The sequence below is a fragment of the Drosophila eugracilis genome, unplaced genomic scaffold (genome assembly GCF_018153835.1).
Source record: "Drosophila eugracilis isolate 14026-0451.02 unplaced genomic scaffold, ASM1815383v1 contig_2154, whole genome shotgun sequence".
Taxonomy (NCBI): Eukaryota; Metazoa; Arthropoda; class Insecta; order Diptera; family Drosophilidae; genus Drosophila; species Drosophila eugracilis.
In genome coordinates, this window is record NW_024573038.1 from 5,606,998 (window position 1) to 5,632,789 (window position 25,792).

The following is a 25,792-nucleotide window of genomic DNA, read 5'->3' on the forward strand; positions in this document are numbered from 1 at the left end:
CTAGTTTTTTAAAAAACCGTTTCAAGAATTGCTTATTATTATTTTTTATTTTTTCTGCTCTTTAAGCTTATTTGATCTCTTTAACCTCTTATGACTACATTGATTTATTTTGAAAATATTTTATGTGAAAGGAGAAAATGAAAAAAATGGCAGTTTTTAATTAAAATGTATAGTTATTAAATGATATATTTAAACTACTTAAATTTTAGTACGTAAAAACAATCAAAGTGAAGTGATCGGAATATATTAACCTATAAGAGAAGTTAGACTAACTTAAAGTTCTTGTCTTAATTCTAGACAGTTCATCACGTTTCAGTTCAATTTCCAATTCAATTAATTGCTTATTTAATTGTGCAATTTGTAGTTCAGCAGTGTGTTTCTCTACTTCGTATTTATGTTTCTCAGCAGCTCTCGAATTTTGGTCTCTAAAATATTGCTGTTGTAATTTAAGAAATTTCAACTGCTCCTGCTCAACACTTTCCTGCAAACTTGAGAAACCGAATTCCCGGAATTCGTTTGTCGCCCAATCTTGTAAAGACTCCAAGCTGTCTATTTCGGGTTCCCCAATGTCGTCCATATTTTCCTTGAAAAAATTCTGGGATTAAAGTAAAAATATTTAGAGAAACATTTTAAACTCACTTGTTGTAAAAGGGACATGTCAGAATTTTTCGAACTAATTGAACGATTTTTTTCTTTGGCAACATTTAATAACTGAAAATTTCCTGCAAGCAAAAAGTTATATTTTATACATACAGTATATTAATATGAGCAACTCTAGTTGCTTTTAATATTAAATTCCTTCTTGAACTAAGTGGGAGTTTTAGGGATGGTTTATTAAATACCAGGTACTCTAATTGGTTATTTCTAGTAATTGTTTTAATCTAAAAACTCAATGTTGTAGGACTAGTTACCATTACTGTCAAACTGGGTTTCCAGCGGTGTGGCGGCGATTTCTCGATTATATTTACCATTGTTTTCCGATGTCGACGACATGGAACACCACGAATTTCCAGCACTATTGGGCTCCTTTTCCTTGTCCCAGTTTTTAACTCCTCTGTATTTATTCCGGAAATTTTTCTTCATATTATCGTATTTCTCCCGAAGCGCAGCGCATGATCGATCGGTCCCCGTTTGGGCCCTAAATTCTATGGTTAGACGCTTCCACGTTTCTGCTTTTCGCCGCCAAGTTGCGGCATCCTTCTTCTTGTCCTGCAGAATATCCTTGTTTAATAGCACTAAATCAATGAGGGCATGCTTTTCTTGCTCAGAAAAGTTTTTCCCTCGAACTCTTTTCGAAGACATTTTAATAAACAACTTAAATGTAAACAAAGAACAGCTGTTTGCCTATTATCGATATCTTAGAATTTCATCCCTGGTCGGATGTTCAAAAATAAGAATTTGATAAAATTATCTTTTTTGTTTTACTTTCTCACTATTTACATACCAAAAAAATACTTTTCATAATCGACATAAATTCCTATTTATGCATTTTTGTTTCTACTTAATTAACTTTAACGCTTCTTTTTTTTATTTATCAAAAACTATTAAAAGCATCTATTTGATAAGTCCCATATATCATATCTATTATTTAAATCCAGAAGGAAATTTTAGATGGTCATTTTACATTTATTTTTGTAAAACAAAATGATTTTTATCAAAAGTCTGCGCCATGTATTTTTTTTTGGCTGCAGCTGGCTACCGCTGCTTAGTCCTCCTCCTCTTCGGCAGCTCCGCCACCACCGCCCTGGTTCTTCTTCAGGTTCTTCCTCTTGACGCGACCGGGACGGCCGCCGCCGAAGGGCGACTTCAGGGAGAAGTCGATGTGCTTCTGAGAGTCCAGGCGCACCACGAACGACGGGATGTTTACCACCTGCTTGCGCACACTGCGGAAACAAAAAAAATTAAGATTGTTTTAGGTAATAATCAGTGGAAAAGGTCAGGCTGCAGGATTCAGGCTAATAAACGTTCAGTGCAACTTACGCTATGCGGGCATTTTGCTTTTTCGATTGGAGTGAATGGAGTCACATACGCAATCTCAAGACGTTGAGAGCCGGTGCAAGCATTGGATCTTGTTCGACTCCCAAGTGGTCTTACTGAACAAGACAGAGTTGAATCTGAGATAGCCTGGTGACGTTTTCGTCACCTATCCAAGCGATATTTACCGAATGTGACGCTGGCGGATCAGGACGCGGGCGTGATGGATCGACTTGGCTAATCCCAACTTGAACACTTGAGTCTGCAAACGACGCTCCAAGAAGTCCTCGATCTTCAGACCCAACACGTAATCGAGCTTCATGCGGGACTCGTCCAAGACACCGATACGGACCAGACGACGCAGAAGAGCGTTACCTTTGGTGTGGAAATAAATATATTTAATAAAGCTTGCAAAGGGGCATCATAAGCTTGGACATGGAATTGTCTTCAGTGTGTATTTGTTAACGTCAAATATTTTTTCAGACAAGAAGTGTCAGAATAAATTTTTTAATACAGTTCATCATGTCAAGTTTTGATTGGTTAAACAGTCAAACTTTCCAAATAAAAATAGCAAATATTCACAAAGGTAATATAAATTTTTAAAAATTAAATCAGAAATATTATATTTGTTTAAGCTAAATAAATAAACTATCCTTTAATTGATAGAAAATAATATTTTTTAAAACACGTGCAAAGTAGAACCAATAAGGTGTGCGCATATTTGCTATTGTCTCCATTAGGGATGTTTGACTCTACCAAGCACCAAGTTCACTTACCCTGGAACAGACGTTTCTCGTCCTTCTCGTCGAGGGTCAGCAGCTCACGGGCGGCCTTACGGATCTTGGCCAGGGCGTACTTGACGCGCCACACTTCGCGCTTGTTGCGCAGACCATACTCGCCGATGATCTTTAACTCCTGGTCCAGACGCGCCTTCTCATAGGGGCGACGAGGAGTCACGTAGGTCTTCGAGAAGACCGAGGGTATGCGGCCGTTTACCATGGTTCCGACAATTCAATCGAGCACTGCAAGGGAAAAGTTAGGTTAGTTTTTGGAATCTCATTATTCACAGAAATCTTTAAAGTTTTCGGAAAACTTTGGATCTTTTGATTGCCAGCGGCTTATTTAGCCTCTGGCAAGCAAATTTATATTTACTGTTGCATCCAAAAATTTAAATTTCAAAACTTTTTGCGGAGCACACATTTTTTACTTACGGTTTTGCTCACGATTAGAAAAGGAAAGAGAGAAAAAGAGGAAACCAGTGGTGTGACCAGCTAATTTAAGCGAAATAGTCTAAATCATACCTGCTTGTCGATTAATATCGATTACATCGGACTACTAAATGTATGAACTATGTTTATAAGCAGATCATTTTGCAAAAACTAAATTAGATACTGATATGCACATATGTAGGCATTGAAATGTCTTGAAAATAAACTAGGTAATAAATAATTATTAGCTTTTTTATTTCGAGCTACATATCTTGAACTGCTAGTCAACAGACTGTTAGTAACAGAGCATCATCATTCGATAGTGTTATCGTAACTGACTGAGTTATTGTAAAACTGGGAAGCCCACAATAAGTTCATTACATTTTAGAGTATAGATAGAGCTTGTCGAGCAAAGTTTAACTTGAATTTCAAAGAAATCATTTCCGTAAAACCATGAGCAAGTTAAAGGATATATTGAAACATTTGCAAATTTCTGACAATGATCGCTGCGAATATACTGAAGATGCTATTGCTATCCAAAATTATGTTATTGAAGAGTTAAAAAAGCAGGACGCAACTTTTCGCAATGCCTATGATGGGTTGAGTCTGGGTGGTAAGTTAACTTTAAATGCCAAATAGTGTAATTTTATTAGGTTCTTTTTCGTATTAGGAAGTTACTTGGATGGCGTAAAGTTGAGGACTCCCGATGAATTTGATTTGCACATGAAACTCAAGTTTCCGTTTGAAATCAAACCATTAAATGACGAAAATGGATTTGTCTACTTATACACAACTGGAGGAAGAAATTCACTATCGGGATGTTACAACGATGGCTATATTCGTCGCAAAGAGCTCCAATACTGGTTGCGCAATATCTTCAAGAAGGTGTTTTATTCAACTTTAAGTTTGGAGTGTAACCGAAGTGGCCATTCTTATTCTGTTACTTACACAAATGAGGGATATGCGTGCGCCCACTCCATCGAAGCCGTGTGCGGAAATCGCACCATATCCTTTGATATGGTGCCGGCATTCGAGTTTAATGGGTCTCAATGGCCATTGACTGATCCACCGGTTCCTCACCAAGTCCGTTTACAATATCCCTGGTTCGCTATACCTCAAAAAAAATCGGGAAGCTCTGACGATCGCACCTTTATGGTCTGTGCTCCTCATTGGGAACGTGAAGTGATCAAGAACTCAGACAATCTGAAGAACGTTTTGCGCCTCATGAAGGGATTACGCGATGGAAATTCTAGGGATTTGCCGCACTTGTCCAGCTACATGCTGAAAACGGTTCTCCTTGGCGAACTAAGAAGGGTTAACTGGAGTCGGGACGAGGGTCCTCTGTTGGTGGAGATGTGGGGCCGATTGGTGGAACGCCTTGATGTTGGCAGATTGGATTTCTTTTTGGCCAATGGGCACAACATCTTCGATCGCTTGAATTCAAGAGAACTAGACAATTGTCGCAGAAATGCCAGAGATATTCACCATAAATTACGTATATACTATAACAGCAACAACGGCTCTGAGTTGAACAAGCTTTTTAATCAAAAGTAATCATTTATACCCTTTTTTAAACTAAAGCTTCATATGTACCAGAAGCATTTTTGTATTTTATTCGATTTTGCAGTGTTTTAATAAAAACATACGTATCTACCCAGACTAAAAGTTTTCTTCTAAAAAAATCCTTTGTAGACAACCAGATTTTACTGAGTCAGAAAAATGTTTCTTCGGCTTGGCTTGGCTTATGTTTGTTTTGATGAAATATTGTAAACAAATGATAACGAAAAAATGACCACTGAGATGAAATTTGCCCGATCGAAATGCCGACGGCTTTTGCGTCGGCTTTTAGCGTACAATGTGAAAGTGGCGCCACCATCTGCAGAATTGGGAACATGTAGTGTCGAATGTAATTTGTGTTTATTACATTGGAGATGTAGTTACCATGTAAATGTGATTTCTATTATTTTATACTCAAAAACCTTTTTAGGACATTGTTATTGGAATTTCACTTACAATAAAGATAAGTGAATAATTTTTATTATCTTTAAAGTTATTTGGAATAATTATCGACTCTTGTGGCGTAGACTTTCACGTCTGTTCTCCATTTTTTCTTCATTGATGTTCGCAAATTGAACATATAAACACCGTTTGGGATTGGAATCTCCTTAATAGTGTCTTCATTGACGGGGAAGCCATTGATAATTATATTTTGCTGAATTTTTTTTTGTAAGTAAACGATTAACTAACTAAAATCCCATAGATACTAACCTGCAAGGGGCAGCTACCGTTCACATTCGATATTCTCAATAATGGAGTCATTAGAAATCCAAAAAATCCACTGGCCAAAAACTGCCGACTAAAGAGGCAGTAGTCCAAAGTCTCATTTAGGAACTGAAAGCGTCGATTTCTGGCTATCTTAAAAATTCCAAGGTTAAGCTAAAAAATAATTATTTAATATTAAGTAATGGAACACTTTGCTATCCAACTTACAATTATGTCATCAATGGGATCTTTATAGAGAAAGACTTCATTTATATAAAGTGCTGCTCGACCATTTTCCCTGTGAACCACTTTACAAGATCTAAAATATGTAAACGAAGGATCCAAGGTTCTGCACTCCATTTTGGTGACTTTAAAAACTTTCCCCTCGCTCCAATCTAATATGATTAGTATGCGGAGTACTAAACTCAATAGCCGATCTTTCATGTTGTGTCATCGATGGAAAATATTAAACTATTAGCTTGTCTGGCTTTGTTTATACTCTATTTAACGGCTGGATTGTTTTGATTGATTAAAATTGATTCTTATTATCTTCGGTATATCTTATTTTAAACTGTTTGGTTAGTTATTATAATAATTGCAAAATTAATCACGCACGCCGTAGACGTTGACCTGTAATCGCCAGACTCCAAAAGCACTAACAGATACTACCAGCTTGTATTCGCCTTCAGGTAAGAAAGAAAGAAGGTCCTTAACTGTCTGCTCATTGAATATCATTTTCTTCACATAAATATCCTTCTCCTGTTGGTATACAAAATATGATTTATAAAAACATATACAAATTTGAATATACATACGGAATATGGGCACGTGTGATTAGCATTGGTGGCAGCCATTAAGGATTCATGGAACATATAGAAAATCGGATATTGCTGTGGTGTACGCATATAATAGCAAAAGTCAATTGTGTGATTTATCAAAAACAATCTGTAAACATTTGACTTTCGAAAAATGCTCAGGTTGAACTTAATTTTGTTGATTGGTTGATTGTGTTTAATTGCCAGATGAAAATTCATGCCCACGACATTTCGGCGCACCATTTTCAGGAAGCACTCTTTGACCTCCACAAAATCTGGATCCAGACTATTGCAATGAAAGTTTGTAAACCGAAAATGCGATCCTTCTAGGCTGGAAAACAGGCCCACAGTCAAAATCAGGTTGGTAATGGACAGAAACTTCATGTTGTTTGTTGCGGTTTTGGCGACAGTTTGATTTCATTTCGGATGAGTAATTCACTGACATTATAACTAAATCAAGCTGACTGAGAAATTTGTCGAAAATAAACACATTTATTGTGTATCCCACAGTGATCGCTAAAAGTTACCCTTTGAAAAAAAATCGTTATTTGTCGTGGATTTGTCACTTTCTTTTCCGTACCAATTTACAATGTTTAAAAAATTTTATTTATCTTTTTTAAATGTTTTTTTAAAAGTGTCATAATATGCAGTTAATATATTTTAAGTATAAGCATTGAATGGTCAAACGTTTCACTAAAAAAAAACCCCATTTACAAGATTTATTATTATCTGTATTTGTGTTACTTTATTTTACAGTTGAAATTTCAGTCGTAATTATTAGCTATTTTCGAAGCTAGTCAACCCCAAAACATCATTTAGAAATTAAAATGCGATTACTTGAAATGGAATACATTTGGGATTCATTTGTTTGGGATTTCAGTACAAACACTGGGCTTAAATATTTAATTATTAGATTATTATAATTTTCATGCTTTCTTTTTCAAAAAAATGTACTCATGAGCCAGTCAGGAAGTTAAGTACGTTATTAATACGAATGTTTCTCATATAAATTTGGATCTGCGTTTAATCACTTCTTTTCATATAAATCTTTATGGATACAAAATACACTTTTTCAGTTGCTACTTTTACTCTTATCATATATTCCCCATTTGGTATGGGTAGATCGTTCATGTCGTTCTTCTTGTAGGTAAAGTCCTTCATTATTAAATCGTGCTGTAATGAAATATAATAAATTACTTTTTTTTAAGTAATAATATTTACTTACATCATAGGGACATGAATGATTTATGTTAGACTCCGATAAAAACACATTGTGCATCATAAAAATTAATGGATGCGCCCGCGGATTCCTCATGTAGTAACAAAAATCCAATGTCTGATTGAAGAGAAATGGTCGATAGCCATTTGATTTCTTGTACAGTGACACATTGATATCCACATTATTGATGGGCTTTTTGTACAGTTTCCAAACCATACTGAAGGCTGACACCCCCCGTCGAACAACCTTCATCTCGCAACGACTAAAATTTGATATTGAAGTGTCGAAGGACTCGCAAATCACATTTTGCAACCGAAAATCTCCATTCACTATTAAGGGCCCGACTAAAGTCCACCAAATTCCAATGACTATAGCTCTATCCATGTGCCCGTGCTACTTTCGTATGAGGCCTTAATTATACTACAGAAATTTGTTAAAGCAATCAAAAAACTATTTTCAAAGCTATTCAATTGAAAAAATAGATGAAAAATGAATTAGTTATCTTCTTTATTATCTTTTACATTAAATTACTTTTGCGGGCACAAATTTATAATTCTTTGTATTTAAAATAATAATATTTGCTTTTTATATATTCTTCAATTCTAACCTGTAAATGTGTTTTCTCTTACTTGAATGAACAAGTGAATTTAGCATTAAGTGAACTTTTCATGACCATGGCTCTGTATCTTGGTGTTAAAATAATTTTAAAATATTTTCCGACTTTCCCGAACCCTCGGTTTTTCTCCCATATATTTTGTCTTTTCTTAGTTGCAGAAGTTGGCAACAATTTCCTTGGTCTACCGCACATGACAACTCCGCAGGACATGACCGGAAAAAAGTTTTGCAATAAAATGCAAGTAGAGTGGCACAACAAAACGAGGAAGCTGCAAAACAATGTGCATTAGGTTGATATGTGCCACACGAGTCACGTGGCCTTAGGTTGTGGGTCAATTTCTGGGACCACAACCAAAGTTGCTAAACTGCTACAATTTTCCCCGTCCATGTTAGGTGAGAATGTAACCCTCAGAGTAGCCACAGATTTTCATTGCTCGTTGATTTGTTGCGTTGTCTTGTTGGGGTAAGAACGCTTTGTTGCACTCACCAACTGACCCTGTTAGCCGGCAGGTTAATCAGGAAAACTTTTAATTAGACAAATTATAACTTTGCCCCGGGCATCGGTAAACTTTGAACGGTGGCAAGTTTATTATTCATAACGGAAGCGGCAAGTAGCAGCAAGGGTCGCGTCGCGATTACCTTCACCTTAACTGCCTTAACCTAAGTTATTTATTTTAATAAAGCCACAAGCGGCAGTACAAACTTTGGCCATTTTCCGGCGGCAGAGCAACTGCAACGGCTGACTCATTATTAATCATTATTGCCGGTGGCCTGGCAATTTGTCGTAATGATTACGGCAATCCCCAGTACCATCCCAACCCAGTTCTCCGGAAGAAAAGTTGCCACTTAACTGCTCTTTTGGCCTTTGGACGGACAAGTGATGCATTCGGTTCGAATGGGTAACCATTTTGGTAATAACTTCGAGTCACAGAGGAAAAAAATGTTATATTAAATTATTGTGTTATTTTAATAATTAAAATTAAAATAAAAGTTAAACATTTTTAGAAAAAAGAATAAAGACAACAGCAAAACATTTAAATATCTTTAACTAGTTTAACATATTTTGTTTTAATAGTATTATATTAATAAGTTTCAGAAGAGAATCCATTTGCAAAAATTCAAAGTGTTATGACAAAATTCTTAGTTTTTTCCAGTGTATCAATCCTGCGGCAGAGATTTGTTGCTTTGACAATTTGCCTGCTGATTGCTTGGGCAATTGTTCTACAAGTTCGATGCTCGATGCCTGCAAATTGACTTGTGTAGGCTTAAGGGATTACAAGAGGGCTGGGACATGTATCGAATGAAAAATGCCCGCGTCAATAGATTCGAAACTGTTTCTCATTCGGCCATCTCTTTTACACAGACACATGTGTGCAATGCGGCGTATGCGCGATGTGCCATAAATTATGTTCCAACTATTTTTGCTGGTGGCCAGGGTCAAAGGTTTTCAATAAATAACTCGATATGCCTGTCAAAAATTGGGCACAAAGCAGGATGGCCGGGACCCAACTTCAAACCGGAAACGGATATACAATTTCAGTAATTTTCGTGAGTGACCAAGTCAAACTCTCATCCGGATGCCGTTGCCCAAAAGAGGAAATTGCTAAAAAAAAGAAAGAAAGTAAAAAAGGAAAAGGAAAGAGAAAAACCAGGCCAACCTCTGACATTCAAAAGCTTAGGCAGTTGATCATCATGGCAAAGTTTTCCCTTTTGCTGTTTGTATTTGTTTTTATTGGCGTGAAAAATGTAATAATGCCCTAGAGTTTGAGTGTGTGTGTGTTTTTGGGGCATGCCACGAAAAATTTCTTCTCTACTTTATGAGTATCATGTGTGGCGTTTGGTTTTCTTGTTTTCTGTTCCATCATTTCTTTGGAGGCCCGAGGTAGTTTTTGTATCTGAGCCACTGAGTTGGGCGAGTCTTGATGAAGTTATGTGCGGCTAACACGAGACTGTGCTCACTACTCTATGGGCCCTTTTCCATCTTGCTTTTTTGGCAAGACACGACACGGCTTATCAAAGGGAATTGTTAGCAAGAAAGAGTTGTATACTTTTGGGATGGGGGTTTTAAAACTTTTAAGGCGATCGGATACAAGCATATATTTTTGTTTTCTATAAAAACAGCATTTAAGTATTAACAAATATATTATATTGTGCAATAAAACAATATATATATACAATATATACAATATATAACAAATGTATAGGGTATAGACGGGTTGAGTAGTCTTTTTCCCATAAGTTCGTCTTGGGAGGCTCAAATTTTCCGTTGGTTTTTTTCTATTTGTTTGAGTATGTGTTGCTGGTCGTGTGAAAATGCGCCTAAGGTCATGGTCAAGTGTCCGAGCAGGAATTGTAGAGGCAATTTCGTTTATTTGAAAGCACTCGCCAGTTGCCTTTTGCCCAACACACTGTCCATTTAGTTTTGCCTTAGTTGCGGCTGCCGCCATCAATCTTATTGGAATGGAACTGCTCCATATTGCTGTTGGCACAATATTTGCCTTGAACAAGTTTTCACTCTTTTTTGGCACTGGTTTTTCGGTTCGATTTGGTTTGATATTTTGATTTGATATTTTTTCCCCGTTTTTCAATTTTTTTTCTCTGGAAAAAGTCACTGGACAATTTTGTTGTTGATACGTTTGAGTCTTCAGCTTCCTTTTTTTTGTGTGTTTTTCTAAAAGTTTCGTAACCATTTGCATTTTCACATGGGGGGGTCAATACATAGAGGGGACGTGCAGCGAGTTATAAAATCGAATTTATTGTAGTTGAGTGGAGCTCTTTGGGGGGATGTGTTGTATGGCTGAGTGCAATTTTTGATTTGGCAAATATGTTTGTGGGGATTTTTTTGGCGGCTGTCTGTTGTGGGGTTTCCGCTGATTGAATTGCCATGTACTAGTCCTGACGCTGCAGGAGATGAATATTGATAAAAGTGTATCTGAACGAAGTCCACCTTCCCTAACCGTGATCCCTATGAAGCGTGGTGTGTGTATATTTTTTTCCCTCCTCTTAACTTTGTTAATTTGTTTTGCAGGCTCTCTCGTTTTAGCCTCTATTGTTGTTCTCTGGGCCACTTAAACGTGTTCCTGACCCACACGAAAACGTGCGGTTCGTTGTCCTGGCAGCCTAACATGTGGTCCTTTATTGTTTTTTTCCCTCTTTTTTTTTTTTACTGCCTGAACAATTATTTTTTTCGGGCTCTTATATCCATATTTGCCATGGAGAGTCCTTGAGTATATATGCTCGTCTGAGCATGTTAATTGAGGCATTTTTGATGGTGATTAGAGGGGGCCATAAAAAATCAACCAGATTCCCATTTAGATGTGGCTAATAAAATGCAATAAACATTAATTTACTATCAAGAGGAATTGAACTCGGTAATTTTTCGGTTGACTTTCAAGTAGCTATCGAGAGGCAATGGAAAATATGAAAGCGACACTCGAGTACTCGAACATCTTTCATTGACAACAAGTGTCTTGACATGTTTTTCTGAAGGGGCCTCTATATCCAGACGAATAGGGCAAAGAGGTTGAGCAGCAGCTGAGGCAAGTGTTGCCAATATATATATATATATATATATATATAGATATATATTTGACAAGCATATGAAACACTTGACAACGGGCAAACAAACATGACAGTCAGTCTTTGGAGTGTGGGGAAGGAACCATAAAATATAGAAGATGAGGTTGTTCCAGACGGATTAAGTGGGTGGGGAGGCAACATGGCAACATTAGAAATTGACTCTCAATATATTGAATTCAATTGCTCATCATTGCTTGGAGTATTGGCTGAGGGATTGGCTTTCTCAGTCTAAACAATTGGATCCTTGTGCTCGTCCTGCCTCAGCTGCATGTTGAGCGAACCAATAACAGTCAGAGCCCAACTTGATTTAAGCTTATTAAAGTCAGCTAGTGGCTAAGCCAAATATTATTTATTAAATTCATATTTATCTAAGCGTAATAAAATCTGATCAAAAATTAAAATAAAATATGTACGGGCTCAACCGGGATTTGAACCCGGGACCTCTCGCACCCAAAGCGAGAATCATACCCCTAGACCATTGAGCCGCTATATGCACGCTTAAAATTCCATTCACTTTTTAGCTTGCAAAGACATCTTCAGGTTTCGGTGAAGACATGCCAAGTCAATATGCATATTAAGGTAGCTCTTTAATGGCCTACAAATCATTAAAAACTGGTTGGGTTTGGTGTTATATGTTGATGTGTGCATCTTCCCTACTTAAGTAATAGGCATAATAAGCGATATATAGCTAAAGTGAAAGTAAGTTTAACTAGCAACAACTATATTTCACATATAGAAATACAATTCTTATAACAGAAAACCGAAATCAAGTACTTTTCTTTGCTTAACCAAAGCTTTTCTTTCCAATTAGTTTGAAGAACCTTAACCGCAACCTTTGCCACACTTTACTTATCTCCATCTTAAGTACCTCTCATTCCACTAATGGACCCTCTGACCAGTGACAAATGAGAGTGCAAAATACTTGTCGTTAAAACTAATTAAAACCGTTTAATTGCCTTTAAGGACGAACGTGCAGGATGTGAGCAATTTTAATTGCCACGAGCACACGTACAGCGTTGCCTCCAATTAGGGAACTAGAATAATAATCACAAAAAAGAAGAAAAGAGTGAGAGAGAACCCTGCCAATCTTGACTGTTCCTTGTAAGTTGAACATCTGGCCACGTGACTAGCAGGACAACAACAGGATGTAGCAACAGAACAAAAAGTGTCCCCCAAAAAAGGAGTCGCGCTGCGGAGTCAATAAAAAGCCAAATGGCCATAAGAAATGGCCGGCAAAGGAACTCGACGGGAAATGCCAAGAAGAAACAGAGGACACATTCGGGCTTAATGTGCGTTAAAAGGCAACCTTCGAGTGGAATGACTTTAAAGGAAATGTTTAAACCAAAACTTTTGGTCAACTTGCGGGGGCAAAAAATCATGGAGACATGCCCGTAGGATAGGGCTTAAAAGCTATTGTTGTGAAATTAAATTCCAACTATGTGGGAGAAAGTGTGCAGGACGACAGACCAGGAGCCAGAAGGACCAGGTAGAATCTTTTTTAGGGGGGGCTGGCAGAAAGCAGCTTTTGTTATTTTTACACTTCATTGCCGTGGAATTTACTTTGTTGGCCCTTTGTTTCCGACTTGGGACGTCGCACCGCAAAAACGCAGGCAAGCGTAAAGATAAAACTTGTGTCGACTTATTCTCTGTCCTCCACATCTGACCCGGATCCCATTTGTTTCTCCTATGATGGCGTAGTGTGCGTACGATTGTCATAATGTTTAGGGCCAGGGACAAAACAAAGTGAAAAAAGAAACAAATGAAAAGCTGTCACTGAACTGGAAAACCATCTCCGTCTCAACGATTCGTTTTTGGCTGTGCGGCAACAATTTCAGAATTTTATGCCCCACAAAGGCCAAATTTTTAATAATTCCCGCAGTACGCAAATGTTCGAGGGACAGGCGTGACAAGGACTCGATAAGGTTATCCCCCCCAAAAGACTTTGGCCCAACAACTTTTTATCTTTATTGAATTTGCACCTTGGCAGGCATTTCAATGCTGATGCTGATGATGATGATGATGGGCTTGTTGTTAAATATTTTGACATTTCCCTCTTCCTGGGTGTGTGTTCGTTTTTTTTTTTCTTGGCCCATCCCATCTCTTATTTCCAACAAGTTTTCCCTTCAAAATGCTGACAACGTTTTCTCGCTTTATTATATTTATTTTGACAGCCACCGTATAAGGCCGTTATCCTCAGCGAATGCTACCCAGTTTTTGTGTGCACTTTATGAAGTTCGAGTGCTGTTTAAACTTTTCACTTTATGGCAGTTGCTTTTGGCTAACCCCAGAAGGCTGCTGATTAGTTAAAAGAGATTTATGCATGAGCATCCTGTCTCCTTATTTACACATGAAAACGTTGATAACAAAACCTGCCGTAGTCAAGATTCCGGAACGAAATGTTCAAAAAGTTTGAAAAGAAAATCATTCAAGTTGTGTTTTTTCATATAATAATACTCATAATACTCGAAGAAGCTTTTACGTTTTCTTTCTTTTTTCTCTGTGCACAAATGAATGTTTCAAGTTTATTTTTATAACGCAACATGTGCAGCACGTGGCGTATGCGTAATTTCATGTTGCGTGCGGCTTTAACTCTAAGCTTTAAGCTGAAATCCAATCGACAAGTTGGCGTGTAGTTCTTGTTGCTGCTGTTACGGCAACATACGTGACGTATACGTGATGGGGACGAATGCTGCCGACGCTGATTTTTAACACATGTCCTGTGCCAGCATCCTTGTGGCAGTCCTTGTGTCTCCGTCACTGTCCCTGTGTGCGTGTATCGCATTGCAGGCAGCAATTTAATTTGAAATTTAATGCCAAGTTTGAAAGGCGTCGCGTGCCAGGAATACACATACTATATACACCAAGAACATGCACACTGCTGTCGCGGATTATCCATTATTTTCTCTGTCGTCTCAAGTTTTGGCTGAAGTTTGCATGCTAATTAGGAGTCGGGTACTTAAAAAAGCTCATTTTGAGCGTGAAATTCGTCAGCTTTAAGTGCATTAGCTTGCTAAAACAGCCACAGGCGTCAGGCTGTCACAAATAGTTGCGGCAAATGCCAAAAATGTTTCGAGGCAGCGCAATTGTTTAGAGCGACGTGCCCGGAAAGCCAAGTGAACTGAATTTGGTGAAAGGAAAAAAAGGAAAATCGAGAAAAACATATGCGATGCCCGACAAACAGCGGAAAATGGCAAATTAAAAAAACAATGAAAGAGAAAACCCCGAGAGAGAGAGAACGAGAATAAAAACATTCTGGCCATGATTAGGAGGGCAGCTGTTGATGAATAGCTGAAGGATGTGCGACTTGCATGGATGATGACGGGTGGATACTGTAACAGGACAAACTGCTGCGGGAACACAATCAATCAAAAAGGGGGCGGGGCGGTGCCGTTTGGACCCGTGTCATCAATCTTGCAGCCAAGTGCGTATGCGTAATGTGCGTCCAATGAGATGCGCGGGACCGGTAATTAATCAGATGTGCGAAAGACCCACCCACTCTGCTGTTCCTTACACTTCACTTCCTTTTCACACAGGTTCAATGACACTAATCGTCCTTAAATGACTAAACGCATCCGGCTGATTAAATTAACACCCGATTCAGCTTTCTATGGAAATTAAGGATAAGAGAGCAGAATGTGTGCAGTGAAAGAAAATTTCAAGAAAGGTTTACCTTACTCCAAAGGTACATATCTCTTATCAAATTGTTCAAATTTTTATTTTGTATTTTTTAAATTTAAGAGTGAACAATAAGAAATCCTGAAATCATATTAAATTTGAAATTATTCCATGTGTGAAAGACCGAAATCTGTGACTGGGCCAACATGCAAATGAAAATTGCTTTCATAATTAAATGTGCATGGGAAAATGTGTAAAATGTGCAGGAAAATGCGGTTACGAAGAGCTTCGAGGCTGAGGAAACAAAGAGAGGAGCCGGAAAACAGGCGTCGTCATGTGAGCCATACAAAAGTCATCCCACAATGGCGCAGGAAGTGTTGCAGTTGGTAATGGAAAAACACATGACAGCTAGTGGTAGAGGAAGCGGCAGGATATACAGGGGGAATCGGAACAAAAGAGTAAATAAGAGGGTGATAGGGAGATGGCTACTGAAAGCTGGGTAATTTCTGCTGTTGCACGATGACCCGCCATGCAGAACAAAAGACCTATGTGCCTGCATGCCCCACAAGCTGCCGCAAGGAGGAACTATAGTCTGCATATACTCGTAGTTCGTGGCAAAGACAACAATGTTTCAGTCGGGCGAAGAAACTATAAGGGATATGGGAGAACAACCGAAGGGAAAGTGTCTTGGTGAATGTCTCTAAAAATATGCACAACTTTGGCCAGTTCCTGCAACTTCTTCACTGCTTTCACTACGGCCACCATGATGTTAGTACTCTATTATGGGTAAAATTTAATTTACTACCCACCAGGCAGGGAAGACAAGAGGAGCACAGGACATGGTGATGCGCACGATTTAATGGTTTCCTTGGCCAACTTTCATGTGCAGTTGAAAAAGGGATTCCTCACGACCAAATGGCAGAAGTAAATTGATTTAAGTGCATGTCGCAGCATATTGCAGATGCTTGGACCCTGCTAGGACATTGCATAGACATTGGACCCGTGGACTGGTGGACTGCCCCCTAAATCATTTAACAAGCTTCCATCCTCGTTTGTTGCTTATAAAATTTTGCTCGTAAAATTGTTTATGTGTCTGCAATGAGTGGCGCCGCTGCATCCTGCTGTTGGTTCTGGTCTCGGTCCTGCTCTGGTGCTCCTAGTGCCTTTCCGCTGGAGAAGCAGCTGCTGTTTCCGCCCCGGCATTGCACTCTAATCACATTTTGTGTGTGCACCCCCTTCGAACTTGTAATTGGTTTACTCCGCTGCAGTGTCGAGCTTTTAATGAAGTTGTTCCCGGGACAGGAAAAACTGGCGGAAAAATGGATGGAAAAAGCGAGTGGGTATAGGTGCGTGTGTGCGGCAGAGTGTGAGAAAAACCAAGATGAAAAAAAAGTTGAAGAGCGCAGCCAAACGATCAACAAATTGGTCGACTTGCAGCTAATGGCTTAGAAATGTGTGGCAGCCCAAAGTGAAACTGAGAAAGATGTGATAGTAGCGTGCCATATGCTGGCAGTGACACAAATAGTGCCTCTGTTTTGGGTCAAGTTTGTCAATGATGCGTGACGCTGATGATGAAAGTCACAAACCATTTTGTAATTACTTAAAAACTGGGAATATATGACTAGAAATTACACTTTAAATTGAAAGTAAATAAAAATAATAAACAAATCAGTGATTTCTAAGCCAAATTAAGTGAATCAATAGAAACTTTACTAATCCGATGGCTTACCAGATAACCACAAGCAAATATAATTCACCAAAGATGCTTTCCGAGTACAGTCAAATGCAACACTGCCCAAGGACAGCTGGCAAAGTTTATTTTTGTTATCAATTTGGGTTACTGGCTAAGTACAAACAGCAATAAACATTTCCCCAAGCGTTGACTATTAAGGCAAAGATTTAGTAGTCGAATGATTCCCCCGGTTTGTGTATGCTGGTTGTATTTCCGCCATAATTCTGTCAGCTGGACTGGGTGTATATACATAAACATATATCTGTATATATCGTTACCCACACAACCTTGACACGCCTTCTAGAATGTTATGGGTAATGCCTAGACTAGCAGTTACAACACCCATAACATACACGCCTTTCTTTCATTCAAGTTTCTATATTCCATCCATTCCCATTCTCATTTCCCATTCCCGAATTCGTTTTAGTTTTTGTTCTTCCGACTGCTCCCTTTTTTGGGCCGAACTTTTGCGACATTGGCACTGTCGAATGATTTAAAAGTTTTCTTGTTATTTTCGTCTTTAACAAGTTTTCCGGGAGCCTGGAAACTGGAGCCTGAACCGGAGCTACAGCTCTACTGAGATGGAGCAAGGCCACCCATGGGCACTATTTGCTGCTGGCAAAGTTGTAGGCAACAAATTAATTTAATGTCAGACACAAGACGCAAACTTGCCGGGTTGTGGCCTGCATCGGTAGGAATATTAGACTGGGGAGTGACTGAGGAGTTTATTCTACTTTTTCCTTGTTTTCTTTTTGTTTTGGGCCTTTAAATGAAGTGCCGGTGACATAAATTCATTTAGGACAGGCGCTAAAACGGAAGCCAACTTTTATGGATGCTAACGTTTAAGTATTGCCAGGCAACTAGTGGGCGATGATAAGTCTCGGCTTTTGGGAGTGACAGGTGACAAGGTTGGCATTAAAGTGCCTGTGAGGTTTAGGTGAAAAGAATAATGGTAATGCTCTTTTTGGCAGAGATAAAGTAACTTTTTGTTTTTATATAAAATATGATTTTTAGAGTAACTAAGGGTACCATAGAAATTATAAAGAGGACTGAAAGTGTGTAATGATATTTTTTTTATCTGTAAGCCGCGAAGGTTTATTTTCATTGCATACTTTTAGACAGTTTCATTTATCCTTAAGATGCCCTCTTAAATTGTACTTATTTTTTGCACGTTTTTTTTTATTCATTGATTGATTCCAGTATTATCGCTTCTTAACTGTCATCCAAGTAAATCGGTTGAGTGCAATAAACTGTCATAAAGCCACACACAGAACAGCCAGCGTCGAGCACTTTAATCTTAAAGCTCTGCCAGTTACCCAAAATGTCGCGTGGGTCTTAACTGGAATCAGAACCTCTTACCACCTCCGGACGAACCGCTTCTGCCACCGAAAACCACTGACCATTTGGCAAGCTGAACACACTCTGATTCCGGAGTGGTATATACCGCACTTACACTGCCATTTACTGGCATTACATTCATTACGAGGGCAGAACTTGCCACCCCACTCCGCCCGGGATAATTGCACTTGTCAGCATTTGTTTTACACTGACCAGCATATGACCCCAGGAGTTACGTACCTACATTTTATATACACTTTATACGTCCTAGTTGGCAATGGCGTAACATAAATTGCCATTGTATGTGCAATAAAGTGCAAATAAAATAAAGTAAAACTGCAGTTTACATTTTATGTATAAATATTGTATGTGAGGGTAAATCGTTGGTAGTGCCATTCCTTCATCCATTCCCCTATTTCGTGATGTTGCGAATTTATTGCACGCCATTTGAACGTTTTGCTGAATTATTGTTAACGTAAATTGAAAATGGCAAAGTGGGCAAAAAGAAAGCAAATAAATATCAAAGAATGTTGCCCAGTTTTCCTTATATTTTTTTCGTTTTGCCCTTTTTTATGGCCTGGCCAGTGCAGCGTAAAACAAAGGCCAAACAATTGCATTACATGGTCCAGAAGGAGCACATTTCGGTTGAGTGCTCAAAGCTGCTTCTGCGGCATCGCTTTAAAATACCCTTTAGCATAAATATTTGCCCCAGACCAGCGGCTCTGTCTAGACGTTTGCATTTTTATTCAAATCAAAAACAAATTTCCCGCACACAAAAGCCAGAAATCAATTTTCTTTCGCCAGAAAAAGGGTCTGAAAGTGATACAAATTGGGGTTGGTGGGTTAAATATTCACCCTTTCAAAAAATACCAAAAAAAAAAGCTTTAAGGGATTAATGTAAAATTTAAATATAGCCAGAGAAACACTCGAAAAGTTGCAATAAAATGTAAATATTTTATAGATAAGTTCCGAATGAGAGTGAACCCTTTTTTTTGGCTTGCCTGCGGTTGTGACCTTTGTTTGGACCTTTTTTAACCTGATTTTGACAGGGCTAATGGGCTCACACCATGTTGTTGTCAGCTCCACGGCATGGTGAATGGGTATTGTGAAATTCCAGGCAGCTTAGCGGTTCATCAAACCCTGCTCAGTGGCTTAGGCAACACATTTAATTCAATTGAAAAGTGCAGGGAATTACGTGATCTGCGATACGCAAAACAAAGCCAAATAAAATGTCAAAGTGCTGCTGGCTCAATTTTGTGTCAACGACGTAGTTCAGGTAATTTCCGCAGAAACTTTGGCAGCCATTTTGTCGCTGACATTTTATTTATGTGCGCCCATAACTCAACTGTAAATGCTCACATACCAACGTGCCCACATCCTCGCACACACACACACACACACACACAAACAGAAGCACACATACGGATACATTAGCTGGGACGAGCCAAGTGCTCCTAGTTTCCGTTTCCGGCGCAAAGTTGCCTGGCAGCCTTGCAAAATTAACAACAATGGCGGTGCTAAAGACGTCGCCTCATCTTCTCAGTGTGTGCGTGTGGCTTTTGTGGCTTTAAGTAGCGAAATGTGCCAGGTCACCCAGGATCTCCTCGCCCACCGAATTTCCCGCCATTTAGTTGCTGATTTTCTTACACTTTTTAGCGCTCCTAGTTCGCCGTCATTTTACGGCGAGGTTTCCGTACGTGCAATGCATTACGACTTTGCCAGTGAATGTGAGCAAGGATGTGACTGTGAATGTAGAGTGCGAATATGAATGCGCATTGTAGTTTCCAGGGGGTTAAGCATTTAAGGTGAGGGAGCCACGATATCTGACTGGGTTTAAGCACCGAGGATTTATGTAGTCTTTTTGAACCTCCCCCCCCTCAGTTCAGGCCAATTGAAATGTCACGTCGGACGATGAATGTGAGCGTAATGAAGCGCTTAATGTGGTGGGAAATTGTCAAAGGGTTTGGTATCTAATCAAAAGGATATCTTATGAATGTTCATATTCTAAGGTGTCCTTGCGGCTTTTAACTTTTAACTGCATTTTTGAACAAAAACTAAAACAAAGAAATAATAAGCTAATGTTTTTGAAAACATATTGATTAAAAAATATACCACCACAGCAATTGGAAAATAATTGACTCTATTAAAATTGTATACACTCATGGAAGCGAAGGGCAGAAAAACTTAAACTAAATTGATGTTATAAAATTTAAATCAGTCCCATTCGAATGCAGTTGGAAACCAACGTAATCTATAGGGTAAAAATGTACCAATAGGATCGAGCTATTATAAATCCTCGACAAACTAACAGCATAAATATTTGAAAAGTAATAAATGGAAACATTTTTCCTGCCAATATACGATGTGAAATCATTTGCCACATTCAGTACCGCTCACCACTTCCGCAAATGAATTGAAAACATCATTTGGGTAATTAACATTTGATAATCCCCCACCAGGAAGCGTATACCAATGGTTTTAAATAAATTTTATATTCGCTAGATCGCCGTGCTAGCGGTCACTCAATGCCATTTCAAATGGCAAAGATACATTTTCCATTGTCATATTTTCGAGCATTTTTTCGATTTTTCCATTCCCATTTTCATTTCGCCTTCAATCCGTTTCTATGGCAGCCCGTGTGTGCATGGAAAGCATTTTAAAATGTCAATCCAATGAATGTTTTATTTGTGACGATGCAGCATCAGCCATCAATTTATGTGGCTACGATATGGGATAATGGCAGCTGGCATTTTATTTAATTCGCACGACTGCATTCGATTTATGCATTTGAAAAGTTCTGTGTTCATCTTTTTGTGTGGGACCAGCATCTATCTATCTATGCACTTTTAAGTTTTACTTTTATCCGAGTGAATAGAACCAAAAACTTGTTCAGCAAGTTCAAGCCCGCTGATAGTGACAGCAATTTGCGTCTTCACTTTCAATGCTCCACCATCGTATCCCCTATGAATGTATGTATATCTCGGATTTCCCTCTTACATTGCTGATGCTGCTTCTCCCATCATGATGGCAATGAACTTCTTCGGGATGCAGTCGAGAACCTCAACTTACTTTATCTGTATCTATCAGTTGCCAGTTGCCCAGTTGCCCGAGAGCTGTCAAACTTGTTTTGCCCGCCAACGAAACCGAAATTAAGCTCTTGTTTCGGTTCTGTTCTTGATGCCTCCTGTGGTACATGTGGTACATGTTGTATGCCACATGTGCAATCCAATCTTAGCCAACGACATTTGCTGACCTTACGGATAGGAAACGATAATGTTACAGTCTTAAGCAAATATCTAACGATTTTGTGTCCTCCGAACCGAATGCATATAAATGAGCAAAAGAGCCTCAAGGATGTCTGACACGAGCTCGCTTCCGTTGTCACAGTGCACTGAGAAAAATCGACAAGTAGCAGCTGTTCAAGAAATTATAAAATATTAAAGGGAGAAGAGAACACGTGCTTTTTATATACGTAACTTAGGCTTTTGGTCTTCCAATAATTGCGGTTTCTGTGTTGCCAATAAACTAGGCACGCGTAAGCAAAATATTTATTATTAAGAAAGTAACTGGTTTAATGGACTTGGAAATCTTGCGGTTTCTGCACAACCTTTGACCTATAAAAACCCAAGCTCTTCGGCTTGCGTTTCATTGTGTTATCAACTATAATCCGAAATGAATATAAACTTCTTAAAAAAGAATCTTATCGACCGAGTGTTTAATGTCGGGGAAAACCCTCAGAGAGGTTATCATATTGTCGATGATTTTCTTTGTATACCAGTGTTATTTTTCAACATCGTGGGTATAGAGCCATATGAATCTGTCAAGAAACCCAGTCTGGCGTTTAAAGTATTTTATACGCTGAATATGATAAATATGGCGATAGCTTTCATCACAGAGTTAGCCTTTATGGTGATCTTATTCCGAGATGATGAAAATTTCCTTGAGAGCTGCATTGTAGTGGGCTACGTGTCTTTTGTGTTCGTCGGCGTGCTAAAGTTATTTACTGGTTCGATTCGAAAACAAAAGGTGACTATCTTGGTTCGACAGTTGGAGTCCTGCTTCCCGTCATCGAGCGAAAAGGATCAAGAGGAGTATGATGTCAAGACCTACCTGAAACGATGCAACATTTTCACAAAAGGCTTTGGCGGTCTTCTTACAATTATGTGTTTTGCTCATTTCCTTATCCCAATAAGTTTATATCTAGTTGAGACCTACGTGCTTCGATCGCCAGATACCAAGCAATATCTGCCTTTCTATGAGCTGGCGCCTTGGGATTGGCACGGCGGTTGGAAGTTCTATCTGACCTACTTACATCAGTCGATTGCGGGTTATACGGCTACATGCGGATCGATTTCCTGTGATATTATGATCTTTGCGGTGGTTTTCCAGGTTATCATGCACTACGAAAGATTGGCCAAGGTTCTAAGGGAGTATAAGGTTCGAAATCATACAGAACCCAATGGAGCCTATCATGATATGCAGGTGCTGCAGTCCTTAGTCGCCAACCATATTGATATACTCAGGTTTGTTAATGGATTTATTTAGCAATCCATATACCAAGGCAGAACTCTATTCAGGCTTACCGACGTGGTAAACGACGTCTTTGGCGTTCCTTTGCTGTTAAACTTTATGGCCTCTTCGCTTCTGGTGTGCCTAGTGGGCTTTCAGTTAACCGTCGAATTTAGCCCTGAGTATTTTTTCAAACAGGTGCTGCTCCTATCCTCAGCGTTGGTGGAAATATATCTACTCTGCTCCTTCAGCCAGATGGTGATCGATGCGGTAAGATAAGTATGATCCTGCCTATCCTCTACCGATCTATAAAGCTATTTTTTAGAGTGCAGATGTCAGCTCTGCTGCCTACCATATGGATTGGATCCAACTCGATACGAAATGTCGAAAAATGTTATTATTTATATGTTTGCGGGCCCAGAAGCCAGAGTGTCTAAAAGCTACCATAGTCTTGGATCTATCCATTGCGACTATGAGTACCGTGAGTATTAAGGATTGAACGTGATTTTTAATTGGTTTTTACTATCTCTTAACAGTTTCTTGGCATGTCATATAAGTTCTTTTGCGCTATTCAAACGATGTATCAGTAAAAGCTGTTTGGTGTTATTAAGTACTTAGTATAAAAATGTATTCTTGTTACATGGATTTCAGGACGAAAATAGAACCTGTTTAATGTCATATTCAATATTTAGCTTGTCAATAAAGTACCCATACTTAGATATTGTTGGGAAAACAACCGATGAAGTGTGGGAAAAATGTATACCATTAAGGGGGTAAGAAAATGTTGCGGTTTCTGCTAGCCCACTTGCATATAGAAATTTCTTGATTTCTTTTCATTAAGAAATAAAGTTAGTCCGAACTAAGTATATATTTCTAGAAGCAGAGAGGATAAAGAATTTGTACTTCTAAACTTGTTTCAGTGCATCTAGCTGATATCAAGGAGATACATGGAAAACAATCAAATGGCTGGTGAAAAGAACACAGCCGCCTAAGGAAAAGCGGAAAAGCAGGCAGACAAAAGATGGCCTAAGGTTTCCCATGCACTCCAACCCTCGACCATTTGTTCAGTCATTCATTCTCGCATTCATTCGGTTGCCTGGAAATGTCGCTTTGCATGTGTGAGTCCTTATATCTGTGCTACAGGGCCACAGGGCGTATACGTAATGCTTCTGCCGCTATGGCGGCTTTTGTTCAACATGACAAAGACATGACAGCGACAGCAGCACGCTAGAAATACACCCACCACGAAATGGCGCTCCCTGTAATGCTTTTAATGCTTTCAAAATTCTCCATGGATTGATTTATGGCCAAAGAGGATGGATCAGGAAGAGCAGCCAGGACTTAAGACCAGGCATTGACAAATCAATGGCCAGCTTTAGAGGTCACAAAGATGAGCTTCGTCTCGGGATTATGGGCAAGAACTTATGAAGAAATATCTTTTTGCTGCTTTAAATTGAAGTTGCTTGATAAATGTCGCCAACTCAGTGCTGGTCGCCAACCAACTCGCATCCATTTATTAGACGAACTGACAACCGAAGCACTCCATTGTCACCAGAGCATTCATCAATTTCACTTACTTTCGCATTTTGATGGAAAACTGCCAGCCGAAAGGAAAACCAACTGGTGAGGTGGAGCAAAAACTCAATGGCCTTGGGTGGGTAAACATTGTCTACTCCTTTGCTTTGTTTTGCTTCCATTGAAAGTTCTCTGCTGTAGCTGATTTGCATATAGAAAACTTGTTAATAATGCCAATGCCAGCCCAGGTGGGATGGATAATGGGAAAATACCGACCCCAAATATCCCACCCACCCCACTCAGAAGAAGCAACAACTTTTCCAACCGGCTTAGATGAAAGTTTTCTGATTGAGTTTTTGACAGTTTCTCTGAGGGATTCCCCCTTGCCCCTATCCAACCCCTAAAAAAGGTGTCTGCACTAAGCTTGTTTTGATTTTCCGTTTATTGTTAGTTGCTCAGCTGCCTCGGGAAAGTTTTTAGCCAGCTAATTGCTTGAGCTCATAATTAGAACAAATGCAAATGAATGTAACGAATTTTCCCTTTTCGACCGCAGGACCTTTTCACAGCCAAATATTCAAATATTTTGTAAATATATGCAAATGACAGTGCGCGTTAAAATTCACGACTAATTAGCTTGAAAGTTAAATGGAAACACAAAGTATTTGGCATTAATTTATGTTGGTACTCGTATACAATTTTTGTGACGCCTGACAGTTTTTTCTTTGATGCCGTCGCGATTTGCATAAACAAATGCAAACGAATGCTAAATCAACGCCTGCCACGCCCACCTGCTGTTCAGTAAAACTTTAGCTATTCAACTTTGGCCATGCAGAAAGCATTCAGCATTTATTCTGATGCCGCACTCGGATGCAACAATGTCGAGGAACTTTTTGGACAACATTTCATGTTGAATTTTTAAACAAAATACAAAAAGGGAATACGAAAGAAAGAAACAAACTTTAAAAATAAATATGGCAGAATACATGTTTTTTGTTACCGAAATTAAATTGCTTGTGATAATCACTTGCATCACAATTTAAATTATTTAAAATATTCCACAGGTCGAGTTCGATTAATGTGTGCCATGTGGCCTGTTCCACATCGATTTGGTTAACACTTTAATGCGTTTCACTGGACATTGTCGGATGGAAACCGAAGTAATTTAACGCACTGGCCAATTTGTGGCTTAAATAATTACAATTAACAATTGTTTTTTCCTCTTTCGCAAGCATCAAGCATAATTAATTGAAATGTAATGTTTTGGTTAAGAGGATATAAGGATATACCACGCATGCCTAACAGATTTTAAATCAGTTTTTGAACTTTAATTTTAGTGCAAAATCAACTTATTAACTCAAAAATTCAATTTGATATTCACAACTTAACTTATTTACAAAACATAGTTCGCACT

General features: G+C 38.8%; 7 protein-coding genes and 1 non-coding gene across 11 annotated transcripts; 2 read left to right on the top strand and 6 right to left on the bottom strand.

Moving 5' to 3' along the window:
• Positions 1-153: 153 nt before the first annotated feature.
• LOC108114001 lies at positions 154-1,437 on the bottom strand. Of its 3 annotated transcripts, none has more exons than XM_017224747.1 (3): positions 912-1,437; positions 640-722; positions 154-583 (listed from the first exon to the last, which is right to left on the bottom strand). In XM_017224747.1, exons 1-3 carry the CDS (start codon positions 1,300-1,302, stop codon positions 269-271), a joined length of 789 nt encoding a protein of 262 aa, XP_017080236.1. In that variant the 5' UTR covers positions 1,303-1,437; the 3' UTR covers positions 154-268. The 3 variants fall into 3 exon arrangements, with proteins under 3 accessions (XP_017080236.1, XP_017080237.1, XP_017080238.1); XM_017224748.2 differs by having other exon boundaries at positions 969-1,436; XM_017224749.1 differs by lacking the exon at positions 640-722 and having other exon boundaries at positions 154-595; positions 969-1,437.
• A 68-nt stretch (positions 1,438-1,505) lies between these two features.
• Positions 1,506-3,260, bottom strand: LOC108114720 (40S ribosomal protein S9). Its single transcript, XM_017225825.2, has 4 exons — positions 3,186-3,260; positions 2,751-2,996; positions 2,163-2,349; positions 1,506-1,883 (listed from the first exon to the last, which is right to left on the bottom strand). The coding sequence occupies exons 2-4, from the start codon at positions 2,971-2,973 to the stop codon at positions 1,706-1,708; spliced, it is 588 nt and encodes a 195-aa protein (XP_017081314.1). The 5' UTR covers positions 2,974-2,996; positions 3,186-3,260; the 3' UTR covers positions 1,506-1,705.
• Positions 3,261-3,553: 293 nt separating this feature from the next.
• LOC108113993 lies at positions 3,554-4,835 on the top strand. Of its 2 annotated transcripts, none has more exons than XM_017224737.1 (2): positions 3,554-3,795; positions 3,853-4,835. In XM_017224737.1, the coding sequence occupies exons 1-2, from the start codon at positions 3,636-3,638 to the stop codon at positions 4,734-4,736; spliced, it is 1,044 nt and encodes a 347-aa protein (XP_017080226.1). In that variant the 5' UTR covers positions 3,554-3,635; the 3' UTR covers positions 4,737-4,835. The 2 variants fall into 2 exon arrangements, with proteins under 2 accessions (XP_017080226.1, XP_017080227.1); XM_017224738.1 differs by having other exon boundaries at positions 3,554-3,792.
• A 397-nt stretch (positions 4,836-5,232) lies between these two features.
• On the bottom strand, positions 5,233-5,888 carry LOC108114100. The gene is made up of 3 exons (XM_017224858.1): positions 5,673-5,888; positions 5,451-5,618; positions 5,233-5,394 (listed from the first exon to the last, which is right to left on the bottom strand). Exons 1-3 carry the CDS (start codon positions 5,886-5,888, stop codon positions 5,233-5,235), a joined length of 546 nt encoding a protein of 181 aa, XP_017080347.1.
• A 159-nt stretch (positions 5,889-6,047) lies between these two features.
• LOC108114101 lies at positions 6,048-6,643 on the bottom strand. The gene is made up of 2 exons (XM_017224859.1): positions 6,260-6,643; positions 6,048-6,203 (listed from the first exon to the last, which is right to left on the bottom strand). Exons 1-2 carry the CDS (start codon positions 6,641-6,643, stop codon positions 6,048-6,050), a joined length of 540 nt encoding a protein of 179 aa, XP_017080348.1.
• Positions 6,644-7,282: 639 nt separating this feature from the next.
• LOC108114097 lies at positions 7,283-7,862 on the bottom strand. The gene is made up of 2 exons (XM_017224856.1): positions 7,485-7,862; positions 7,283-7,432 (listed from the first exon to the last, which is right to left on the bottom strand). The coding sequence occupies exons 1-2, from the start codon at positions 7,860-7,862 to the stop codon at positions 7,283-7,285; spliced, it is 528 nt and encodes a 175-aa protein (XP_017080345.1).
• A 4,223-nt stretch (positions 7,863-12,085) lies between these two features.
• Trnap-ugg lies at positions 12,086-12,157 on the bottom strand. The gene has a single exon. It is a non-coding gene; the product is annotated as a tRNA-Pro (tRNA).
• Positions 12,158-22,029: 9,872 nt separating this feature from the next.
• LOC108113904 (odorant receptor 67a) lies at positions 22,030-23,456 on the top strand. Its single transcript, XM_017224611.1, has 4 exons — positions 22,030-22,880; positions 22,935-23,136; positions 23,192-23,347; positions 23,403-23,456. The coding sequence occupies exons 1-4, from the start codon at positions 22,030-22,032 to the stop codon at positions 23,454-23,456; spliced, it is 1,263 nt and encodes a 420-aa protein (XP_017080100.1).
• Positions 23,457-25,792: the final 2,336 nt, after the last annotated feature.